General features: G+C 39.2%; 1 protein-coding gene across 36 annotated transcripts in view; it reads left to right on the top strand.

Annotated features, from left to right (window-relative positions):
• Nucleotides 1-12,029, top strand: part of MAP4K4 (mitogen-activated protein kinase kinase kinase kinase 4) — a 202,435-nt gene that overhangs the window by 128,027 nt on the left and 62,379 nt on the right. For all 36 annotated transcript variants that reach the window (XM_017864965.1, XM_017864979.1, XM_017864974.1 and 33 more), the window contains exons 4-7: nucleotides 2,073-2,198; nucleotides 3,455-3,565; nucleotides 7,635-7,725; nucleotides 9,827-9,957. In XM_017864965.1, coding sequence (XP_017720454.1) covers nucleotides 2,073-2,198; nucleotides 3,455-3,565; nucleotides 7,635-7,725; nucleotides 9,827-9,957 — 459 coding nt within the window. The remainder of the gene's footprint in view (nucleotides 1-2,072; nucleotides 2,199-3,454; nucleotides 3,566-7,634; nucleotides 7,726-9,826; nucleotides 9,958-12,029) is intronic.

Raw genomic sequence — 12,029 nt, 5'->3', positions numbered from 1 at the left:
TTTTCTAACTTTTAAACATTTTGGTAAAAGCAAAGACAGAAACACACACATTAGCTTAGGCCTACACATGGTCAGGCTCATCAATATCTGTCTTCCACCTCCACATCTTGTCCCAGTAGAAGGTCTTCAAGGCAGTAGCACACATAGAACTGTCATCTCCTATAATAACAATGCCTTCTTAGGGATACCTCCTGTAGGATCTGCCTGAGGCTGTTGTAAGTTCCCTTTTTTTTTTGGTTTAAATAGGAGTACACTTTAATATAACAATAAAAGTGTAGTAAACAAACCACTAACATAGTCATTTATTAAGTATTATGTACTATACATAACTATATGTGCAATAATTTTATACAACTGGCCATGCGACAGGTTAGTTTAGCATCACCACAAACAGTAGGTGATGGGAATTTTTCAGCTTCATTTATTAATTTTATTAATTTTATGGGTTCACTGTTGTATTTGCAGTCCTTTGTTGACTAAGATGTTATGTAGTGCATGACTGTACTATAATACTCTAGCGTTTGTTTCAGAACCAAGCTATAAAGCTGCCATCTTGAGAATTACTATTCTAAGATGACTATGTCTTGTTATACATTTGTTTTCTAAAGCAGTAATGTATAACTGAAGTCTGTATTTTAAAAATTGTTTTTCCCATCTGATCTCATTAATATCTAATTAATGATGTCGCAGCTTTTAAAGTATAACAATTTGCAAATCAGACTTCCTTTAGGCTTGTAAGGCCTTAAGAGTGATTCTAGAGGTGTTAGACTGAAGCAGTAAGTAGGGTTCTTCCAAGTTGTGTGTAAGTGCACGCATACACACACACACACACACACACACACACACACACACACACACACACACATACACATATGCATGTATGTCTAGGCTACTCAGAGCCCCTACTCTTACCTGGAGAGAGAAGGACATCAAGTTATGAGTGGGATGGTTGTGTCAGTGTAGAAAACTAAGGACATTTTAGGGGACTAGTCATCTTTTCCTTTTGAAAATGTATGCAGTATAGGGGATTCTAGAGATCTGGTCATCAGATTTCTCCCGATCTTACACTGTGCTTTTCTAATCAAGGATGATTTTCCCTTTCCTGCACAGTTCCTGTTCTTTCTCACTTTAACTCTGCTTTCCCTTCATTCTGTACTAACTACAAATCTTCCTTAAGCTGACTCTTCGCAGATAGTATGTCATGTGTATATAACAGAATGTCTACCTGGCTGGTGTGCACAGCTTCTTCTCCAGGTTTATATGGGAGATAGGTGGAGATCACAGACTTCTCAGCCTTTGTCATTCACAAGGGCAACTTATTTTTATTTTCCAGACTTGTGTCACTATCTGTTTCCTTCATTCCCCACCCTAACCTTCTCACACAAACTCTGGATTTCTTCCTCTGCTCATCTTATTTCAATAAACCAAGATGCTAGGAGAGGAGCCAAGTCTGAAACAATGTTCTCAGTGATGTTTTGTTACTGGGACCCACTGGACTCAGCTGGACCTCTTTTCAGTGGGTTCTCACTGAGCACACCGTCACAGACTGCACCTCCAGCCTGCATTCATGTATTCAGTACTCTGCCTTGGCCTCACTAGAGGGTGCCGTCGTGCAGGGTTGTTCGAGGTAAACGTTTTCTGGACTTACACGGACCAGATGATCTGTATTTGCAAAGGAAACAGACTTTCCAAGTGATAAGTTCAAATAGTATCAGTCATTTCCCTTTTTTGGTCCCATTTTTACAGCTGAACAAACTGAGGCTCAGAGAAGTGGAGTGCATTTCCAGAGGTCACAGTTAGTGGGAGAACTGGCCAGGCAGTCCCCTCGCACTGTCCCTGCAGCTCTCCGTGTCTGTCTTTACCTCCTATGCATCACGTCCTATAATCACACTTCAAAGGATGAGTCTTCTAAGATTCCTGTTCTTGACATAAGGATGAAGTGAATGCATATGTGCCTCTGCTCCTGGAGGGTGGGGAACTTGTGTTCCTTTCATTATTGTATGTAGTGTGGGGGAAGTAAAGTCATGCACACCATTCAGTAGCCACACATTTTATTTTTATTTTTTCTTAAGGATGAAGAGGAAGAAATCAAACTGGAGATAAATATGCTAAAGAAATACTCTCATCACAGAAATATTGCAACATATTATGGTGCTTTCATCAAAAAGAGCCCTCCAGGACATGATGACCAACTCTGGGTAGGTGGATGTTTCCTGAGCATTTGTGGGCATTCCATTTGCTTGAATTGTAAGGGCATGGCGGGGTGGGGCTGGGGGGAAGGGAGGGAAGAAAAACAATGAAGAGGAGCAGTAAGTAGCTGGCAGATTCTAAAGGCTTCCTTGGCCGATGTCTCTGGGTTGACTATATGCTGGTTGTTTTATTTTGATACTGATTTCACATTGCATGGAAAAAAGTTAACTTTGTGTTTCCGGAATAAAATGGCAGCATCTAGAAGGAATGTGATCAAATAGCAAGGAAATTAGGAGCTTGAAAGCAATACAATAAAAACTTTATTTATGGGAACAAAATTAATTTGAAAACTCAGTAAACTGAGCTTACCACTTGGAAATGAGAGACAGATCTCAAGAAACAAACTTCTGTCAGTAGCTTATTAATAGTATTAATGATAATAGCTAATTAAAACAAATTACAGGGAAATTTCTGGAATTGACACATTCAGCCTTATCTCTTTTTGAACACATTTGTATTCAAGATAATGACCTGGAGATACCATCAGATCTGTGGCTATCACATTATTTAAACTTACAAAGCAGGAAGATAGATTAATACTTTTGTATCAGTATTTTAAAGGACCATTACAGAAAACATTTGCAAAGTTAAATAGAGGGAAAAAGTTTACCCTGTAACCATTGCCCAAATCAGGTCCTAGTTAAAATTTTAGAACAGTTCAGTTCGGTTGATTTTCTGGGTACTTTAAACATACCGTTGTGATCATATTGTTCAAACATTCAGATACTGTAAATATTGCATTAAAATTGTATAACTGCTTAAAATACTATTTTTTATTCATATTAGACCCAGTTAATATAATAGTTTGAGGATCATAATGTGAAAATAGAATGTTTTGGGGCAAAATGAAAAGAATGTTAGGGAATATTTGAGTCAGATATTTGATAATTGGGCAGTGATGAGGAGCAAAGTGATCTTCCTGTGCCCGTGTGCTTCTGAGAGAGAATGAGCACTTCAGAATTGGTGCGCTTGGGTGTGCCATAGAACACCAGACACTCTCAGTCTCCTGGACCAAATATACGGAGCGAATACATGGGACCGTGAAATGAGCTTTCAGTTATTTAGGTGCCTCCAAATTATTATGAGTTATTTAGGAGCATCACTTTTCCAGGTCTTTAGAATAAAGAGATGGCATGGTGGTTAAACTGGTTTTCCCAATTTCTCCAAGATGTGTTACTCACCTTGTGTCTTGTCTGCCCTGTAGCTTGTTATGGAGTTCTGTGGGGCTGGGTCCATTACAGACCTTGTGAAGAACACGAAAGGGAACACACTCAAAGAAGACTGGATCGCTTACATCTCCAGAGAAATCCTGAGGGTGAGGAAAGTGGGTGGCTACAGTGCTCCAACCCATGATCCTGTGCTTCCATTTTCATTTTCCCAGCCGCAAGTACTTCTTTGCATTACTTATACATATATAGATTATTCTCTTTGACAGCCAAGGATTCTGTATATCTAGCTAGCTTTGATAATTTTAGGCTACATCATGATTTGACTCTGGCAAGTATGTAAAGAAGGTCGACTTAAATAAAAAAAGCTTTTCTGTATTTCCCTGAATTTACTTTCCATGGCATCATGACATACCTATTGGCAGCTTTCCTTTGAGTTAAAAGGAAATCAGAGTGGAGGGGAAGAGAAATAATCTCCAACTATTGTTTTTAAAGTAATTCTGTGTATAAGCTTATAAATAAATGCTAATGATGCTGAATGCTGATTTTCAAAATCACCTTGAAGACTTTGGTGTTAACTACTAGAATCTGTTACAATATTTATGAAGAAGAGTTAGAATGTTTAAGATTATTGACAGCCATTTGGAAAGCTGGCTAATGATCTTAGAGTAAGTTTCTGAACTGCTATTTTAGCAGCTTTTAAATGTTTCTTTTAAGTAGTAAAGCCATGTTGACGGCACAGGCAGAGGGTTTCTAGGATTTCGTATTTGAGCAGTGCATGTAGGATATTACCAGTGGGTCTCTTCCTTCATTTGGCCATCACAGTTTTCCTTTCGACTTCATCCCTGAATTACACACAGACATTACTTGGTTGCATTTCATTTACCTACCACATTAAAAAAAAAAGATTATGAAGTTAAATTGAAGCCCAATTCTTGTGCTTCCCCCGCTAATAAAAAAACTTAAAGTAATGAATAAGTTATTTTAATTTTTTTAATAAGTAAAGTTATCCCACTTTTATATGTAAGATTCATAGAGGATTGCAGGTTTAAAACTGCCATCTAGACTTCCTAGAGAAATGTTTAATTTTCTTTTTTAAGATATTTATGTAGTCCTTGAAAAGAGGCAGTTCTCCTAAGAAGACTAGTTGTGCGGGGTGGGGTAGGGTGACAGGAGAACCATCTTTTTATAAACACTTGCAAATGTCATTAAAATGTCAGGATCTTTTATGACTATTATAGAAAGCAGAGCCTAAATGTGGGAAACTTTCCTGCCCTATACTACTGTAAAGGAAGTCAGGTACTGGGCCAGATGGATTTCCTCTGTTAACAACTAAAAGTCTTTAGCATGGTAGGCAGGATAGAACATTGGTTGAGTGGTTGGAGACTAGCATAAGTCAGACCTGGGTTTGAGTCCTGCCTCTGCTGCTTATCTATAGCACACCCTATGTTATTCAACTTTCAGGACTTATTTTCTCCTCATCTATACATTTTAAATACCAACCTTTTGAAATTACTTTTGTTAGGAGAATTCAATGAGTTAGTGTATATTAATCATTTAGTGTAACATTTGGATACATAGCTACTTATCAGTGACTATTAATTGTTGTCATTATTCTTTGTTTTAAACGCCCACTCTCCTGCCATACACATCACCACCCACGTACCCACGCCCCCTACCTTTCTTGTATATAATTCCAGTATGGGATATCTCAAGCAGAGAACTAGCTTTTAGCATAATGTCCTAGGCATCAAATGTATTTCAGCCTCCACGACAAATGTGTTTCTATACCCAGGCAAGCATTGTTTACCTATCATATGTAATATGTGCATTTAGCCATTTTTACCATCAGTAATCTCCAGTAACATTTAAAAGAAGCCAAAGTTGTTTGACGCCTCTAAGCCAGCTTGAGTGTGGCATGTGAGTGAACATCTTTTTGAGACGTAGCAAATCTTTTTCACCTCACTGGGCATCTAAAACACGAACTGCCTTTGCCTACATTTCATCTAGAATGGGAGTTTTTCCTTGTGACAAAAGTTTAAATTAACTAAAAACAAGCAAATGCCTCAGGGAGAGTTCGTGTGTCATGCAGTAGTATGTGTTCATTATAGGGGTTACTAAGAGTTGGCTTTGGTAAAGAGAAGGCAAGATGATAAGCTGGAGGTAAGGCCTCATGAGAAAGGAATGCAGCCACCCCCAGACAGATAAGCTGTGTTCTCAAAGACGGTTGGGGTTAGACAGTTTCTGTGGTGGCAAAACCTTTCCTCATTTCTCACTAGATGTTGGATTTAGACATTATGATCATTATGATCAGACCCTTTGAATGGTGAGAGTCCTAATCTGGTAGGCCTCAGCCAATAGAGAAGTGCTTTTTGGAGCCAGCACAGTTACCCTCTGGACCACAAGGCTTAGCAGCAAGGCCAGCATGTTCTTTTTAACCCACTTCCATGTTCACATTCCACAAGACAGTATCTTCATATTGAACATGGGAACTTAGAGCTTTCTATAACCAATGCTGTATGGCAGCCTTTGACTGCTCTTTAATTCTGTGACCATGCATGATACAGAGTTAAGGGGAAAATGTTTCCTGGTTTAGAAACACTGATGCATTTGCTCGAGGGTAGGTCCTTCGCTGAGTGTTTGGACTTGGCGTCTCTGCTAAGGAAGGATAATTGTGGCCTGTTTTCTGGTATGGGACTAGTTGAACACACATACACTCCCAGGTGCTTCATGGAAGAAAAAGGTTCTTCTTTTTCCTAGTAATCATTAACATTGTTGCAGAGCTATTAGATACACTTAATTCCCTGTAGAAGCAGTGATCCTGTAGCAGTATAGACAGGAAAACAGGCATTGTTCCATACATTTATTGCTGGTAATGAACAAGAGTGCATGCAAGCCACATTTGTTTGACAAGATGTGGGTGCTTATGTTTGTTGTTAAGATAGTTCTGTAAAAGTTTAAGAAGAGGTTGGCAAGTTAGAAAACAAAAATGAACTGAAGTAATAGAAATAGGAATTACAAAGAATTGGGGAACTTAGCTTTTGTGTCTCTCCTTTTGCTATTTGAAGTTATACCATGCTGAGAGGAGGTACTTTGTTCCTAACTATAGCAATAAGGTACCATATATTTTTAGTGCTTTTTTTCTCTAGTCAGTGCTTTGTGGTATGATACCACACATCCTGTGTTGTGAAAAATAAACAGAGCTGTCAAATAAGCTTTGCTCTGTTTCATAGACAGACCAGTAAATGAATGTTTAGAAACCCCCTGTGTTAGAAAAATTAGTATTCTAGAGGAGCTGTTGTATTTAATTCATATCTTACAAAGTAATGATAACAATAAAACCCCATGAAAAAAGAATAAACAGGAAAAAAATCAAATAACCCTTACTTATAATCTGCCCTTTTTGGATTGAGACATTTTAGAGTAAATAGGTTGCTTGTATCTTAAGGAGGTGAGCTGTATATTTGGCTTCTCTCGCTAAGGACAGAATAAGTAAATGAGTTGTGAGAATGATGCATTGCTGTCTCTTGGACCATATTTGGATGCAACATGTGTTTTTGTTCTTCCACCACCTCTCCTAAGAGACAAGCTTTTGGGCCTCATTCCAGATACAAGATCATCAAAAAGTGTTATATGCCCAGTAGGTTTGTTTCCTTGGGAAAGAAAGATATTTTATTTGAACACAAGGCTCTTTTGACAGCACAATCATTTTCTGCTTGGGATGGAGGTGGGATTGATCAACACTTAGCAGTTTGTCACTGTGCAGTGGGAAGGCTAGCCAGTGTTAAAGAGCCAGATTTCAAAGCCCTCTCTTGCCCTTTGCTTTTCCCCTGAGATGTGTCTAGTTGAAATATGCCCACGGGGTCACCCTCTAGACATTTAGCGTGGGAAAGGAACCACCCTGTACACAAATAGCACAAATTATAGCAGAGAAACTGCAGATGGTAATCTGCAGTGTATCTTAAAGGCACAGCTAGAAGTGGTCCTGTTGCTCACACGGGGAACCTGACCCACTGGGAATGTGGAGGGTGGGGAGGACTTCTTTCTGTGTGTGTGGTAGTATTGGTGCTGTCTTTCTGGGAATGCACTAAGAGTGAAGTTAATGTTCATGAGCTCACAAACACCGTTGGTCCACATGTGCACTTATAAAAGGTGTGTTCCTGGCTGTTTACTTGTAGTCACAGAAAACTAAAATTCAGGCCTGTCTTTCCTATTCAGGGACTGGCACATCTTCACATTCATCACGTGATTCACCGGGATATCAAGGGCCAGAATGTGTTGCTGACTGAGAATGCAGAGGTGAAACTTGGTATGTAATGGATATGCGGCATGATCTCGTAATTGCACCTGGCACAAGCCAGCTGCGCTCCCAGTTCTGCTTCCATCTAGCTAAAAGTTCAATCTGTTACCCATGTTTTCTATTTCTGTTCTTAAGAATGTGGGAACCGAGCATATTGCTTAGCCTGGCTCCAGCCTCCCCACTTCCATGTTAGTTCCCCCCCACCTCCCGCCCCCTGGTTCTCTATACAGCAGCCAGACTGATCTTCCAATCAGACCATGCCACTTTCCTGCTTAAAGACCCTTAATGGCTTCCTATTTTACTTTGAATAAAACATTTCTCACCCTTGCCTATAAAAAGCCTTGTAGAATCTGATGCCTGCTACTTTTTCCTCCTCATTTTATGTCCCTCTTTACTTCTGTCTTCATCAGTCACTGTCTTTTTTTCTTTTCTTAAACTTCCTGGGTCTTGCCTTGGGGCCTTTGCATAACTAACTGTTTCCCATTGGGAAGACTTGACTTCAGTTCTGAAGTCACAGTTTTTTTTCTCATGTTTAGATCAACCTCTGATCTGTCTTGGGCCTTGCTGCTTGTTTCTTTCATAGTATTGTTCACAGTTTATGGTTATGTGATTGCTTTTTACTTCTGTTACTGTCTCCTTTGCCAGAATGTAGATTCTGGGAATGCAGCAAATAGCCTATTACCCAGCACCCAGCGTAGTGACTTCATTGTAGTAGGTGCTCGATAAATTTCTGCATGGATAGGTAATTACAGCCCATGGTGTTTTCCTGGAGTTATTCACAAGGGTTCTTTTATATTTCTTGTTTCCTTTAGCTGGGTCAGAACTCATTCCACTTTCATCTAAGTGTTGTATCAAATTTTTCAATAGCATTTGTATTAATTTTTCTTCTACTAGCACATCACAGCAAAATTCTTTCTGTTTATATGGGTCTGGTCCACCTTTCTTTTAGAAATCATAGTCACAGCTGTTGTACTGTAAAAGTAACATCTTCATAGTTACTTTCTTGCATAGTGTCTGTGTTTGTTGGTCTTCTATGGAGGAATCTGCCCAATTGGAAACTCCCCTCAGGGCTAAGATAGGAAGCGCTTGAGCAGTTCTCATACCAAATGACTCAGTGAGCTGTGCGTTCCCTGCACTGGTCTCCTGGTACCGGCCTGTGATAGTCCCTGAGTGATCACTTAGTGATTGGTTACCGTTGCCTTCCAAGTTGCTGCGATGCTCGCTTAGGCTTCCTGTGCTGCCTGGCCCATGTGTCTCTGTCTCTGAAGGAGTACTCAGTGAGTAAGTCCACACCCTGGACAAGCCATTTTCTGAGCGTGTTCTGTGCATAGAAGTTGAATCGATGATCCCTTTAAGTCATCTCAGCACTTTGTAGGCCTTTCTGCATGGGTGCCTCCACCTTTGCAGGTTCCTGCTGGGGTAATGGTAGTGTGTGTGGTGATAGCGTTGGCAGGGACAGATGGCAGGCATTCTGTTAGAGGTCATGGTCTTCCTGCCAGCTCTGACTCCCATCCTTGAACTTTCCTCTAGACCGCCACCACCATCCAATTGGGTGGGATGCAGAAGTCACTGAAAAATCAACAGAAGTCCCAAGTGCTTTAGGATGTGTTGTTTGTGAATATATGATTTAGCTTGCTTTTTTTTTTTTTTAATTCAGTACTGTTTTTTTTTTTCAAGAAAACTTTTGTGAATTTCTTATCTTTATGGTTATTAGTGCTGTTTAAGAAGGTAAGTCAAGTGCGTCTTCAGTCAGTTCTCCAGAACCTGGGGCTCTCTGTGAGTTGATCTTGTTTGCGGCAGTTCTCTGAAAGCACTGAAGGTTGTGGTTCATTCAAAAGGCCCTCTGCTGGTCACTGTCGGAGAAGCTGGGGAAGCAGCCAGATCCAGGCTTCACAGAAGCTTCCAGACTGGTTGAGGATCTCACAGTCTCGGTGGCTTTACTGTGGAAGGGCACTCCTGACCAGTGGTGCCTGCCTTGAGGGGGATCGCATATTCATGAAGCACTGCTGTTTCAGTTTACTATGAAGACATTTCCTCCTTGTGTTTTTTCACAAGTATATCTGGTTTGTAATTGTGTTTCACTTTATCTTCCTTTCTCTTCCTCCTACAGTTGACTTTGGTGTGAGTGCTCAGCTGGACAGGACAGTGGGGCGGAGAAATACGTTCATAGGCACTCCCTACTGGATGGCTCCTGAGGTCATCGCCTGTGATGAGAACCCAGATGCCACCTATGATTACAGAGTAAGAGGCACCTGCTCCGTAGGCCTTTGCAGGGCCACTGGCATGCCTGAGGGATGGGGGCTTTGCTTATAAATTGCACACCCCTTGTCTGCCTGCTTTTTCAGGGAGGAAGACCTTCAGTGAGGAAAATTGCAGGTGCAAATTTTTCAGGACAGTATTCAGATGCTGTCTTTTTTGTCCATTTGTATCACGTGACTGTGTTCTCATTAAGGAATACACTGGTTTCAAAGCAGTCTGGAGCACTTTGTTGTGCCTAGAACTTTTTGTTCCTATTTACTATCCTTTTTTTTTTTTTAACTGGAAGAATATATTAGAATCGAATATTTATTCTTTTTAAAATATTGCCACTGTATAGTAATAGCTTCATTTGAGTGAAATTTTATATTATTCTTGTTAAACTGCTGTACAGCTTTGATTTGGTATACAAATTGATTTAAATTATTAGAGTGACCTCTAGGGACTTGAATCAATAGTACACTTTAAAAAAAATCTAGATGTAAATCCATACTTGATATCAGACTCAGGTTACTATGTTTACAAAAGCTGTTTTTAAAAATCCATGCCTTAATTAGATGAGCCAGACTGGTTAATATACCTGTTAATGATATGCAAAATGGAATTCATGTCTTAACAGTCTCCCATGTATTTTAGTATTTATTACAAATATCCAATTAATGAGACTTAATTTAAGACTAATGCAGAGTAAGTTTTATTTTTTATATACTGAAGTATCTTAAAATAGATAACAGACTTTGTGACTTTCCACTCTTTACTATGTCTCTAAAATTTGAAAATGTTTTCCAGCATTCCCCAAATAATTATTATACCTAAGTAAATACAAATAGTTAATACAAAGTTGGTAGTTAGACCTGGCTGGTATGCAGAACAAGACAGTGTATTTGGTTATTTAATCTCTTTTAATCTAGAACCCCGCCCAACCCCCACCTGGTTTTTTTGTTTTTGTTTTTGTTTTGCCATAAACCTGACTTTCTGAAGAGCCTGGGCCTATTGTCTAATGTTCTACCCTTGAGATTTGTCTCATTACTTCTTTATGTCATTTAGTTTGTTTCCTGTAAACTAGAAAGGCTTAATTTGCATCAAGGAAAACTTTCTTAGCAAAATCACCACTGGGGAGGTGGAGGTGGAGGTGGAGGTGCTTCCTGTTGCCTCGCAGCAGGGGACGTGCAGAACTGTTCATCCCCCGCTCATGTTGCCAGGAGTGGCCACTGGATTAGGGTCATGAGCCCCTTTGTGTACCCTGATAGTATAGAAAGCTTAATGAAAATAAGGGAGGAATGATAGGTCTCTCCTTTTTGTTGTATTCAGATATATGTGTCTGAACTTTGTAATATAAATATAGATTATTTAGAAAACCTTTTAACTGAGCAAGTTTAATTCCTTGGTTAGGATAGCATATAAACAAATATATAGTAATGATAATAACTATCCTTATCTACTTTTCAAAAATTCTTTTTTTTGGATTTTAAGAAATACCATCTGAGATATTTGCACCTGCAGTTTTCCTCACTGAAAGTCTTCCTCCCTGAAAAGGCTTTAGTACATCAAACAGTGTTTAATGAGTACCCTCCATTACAAAAGTAAATAAAACTGGCAAAAATGCCTGCCTTCATGGAACTTATATTTGAGTAGAAAGTGAAATTTAATTCAAATTTTAAATTTAGTATTTCAGGGGAATCAGAAAAAAAAAAAGATTCCATGTACAGAAAACCAGCTGACTTGTTTGGTTTGTAAGTAGGGTAGGGATGCTTAGTGGCATGATTTGAATTAGTGAGCCCCGTTAAGTTTTATGAATTCAGTGGTGAGCACTTTGTAAAGAATGGTTTCTGGCCTTTAAACTTTAAAATCTTAATTAAGTTTGAGTTACTAACAATAAACATCAATCTGGGCCAGAAGTCTAAAGTATTGAATGTTTATGAAGAAATGAAGAAACAATATTGAACAGTAGACCATTCACTGAACAGTTAGAGAGAGGTTTTTAAGTGGACCAGCTCTAGTTCATTCATAGATGTGAGTGGTTTTAATTAAATCAATTTTCTCCTTCCTCCCTCCCT

The sequence above is a fragment of the Rhinopithecus bieti genome, unplaced genomic scaffold (genome assembly GCF_001698545.2).
Source record: "Rhinopithecus bieti isolate Rb0 unplaced genomic scaffold, ASM169854v2 scaffold_76666, whole genome shotgun sequence".
In the NCBI taxonomy this organism is placed as follows: Eukaryota; Metazoa; Chordata; class Mammalia; order Primates; family Cercopithecidae; genus Rhinopithecus; species Rhinopithecus bieti.
The sequence above is the reverse complement of the archived record's forward strand: the minus strand, read 5'-3'. Positions and strand labels throughout refer to the sequence as shown.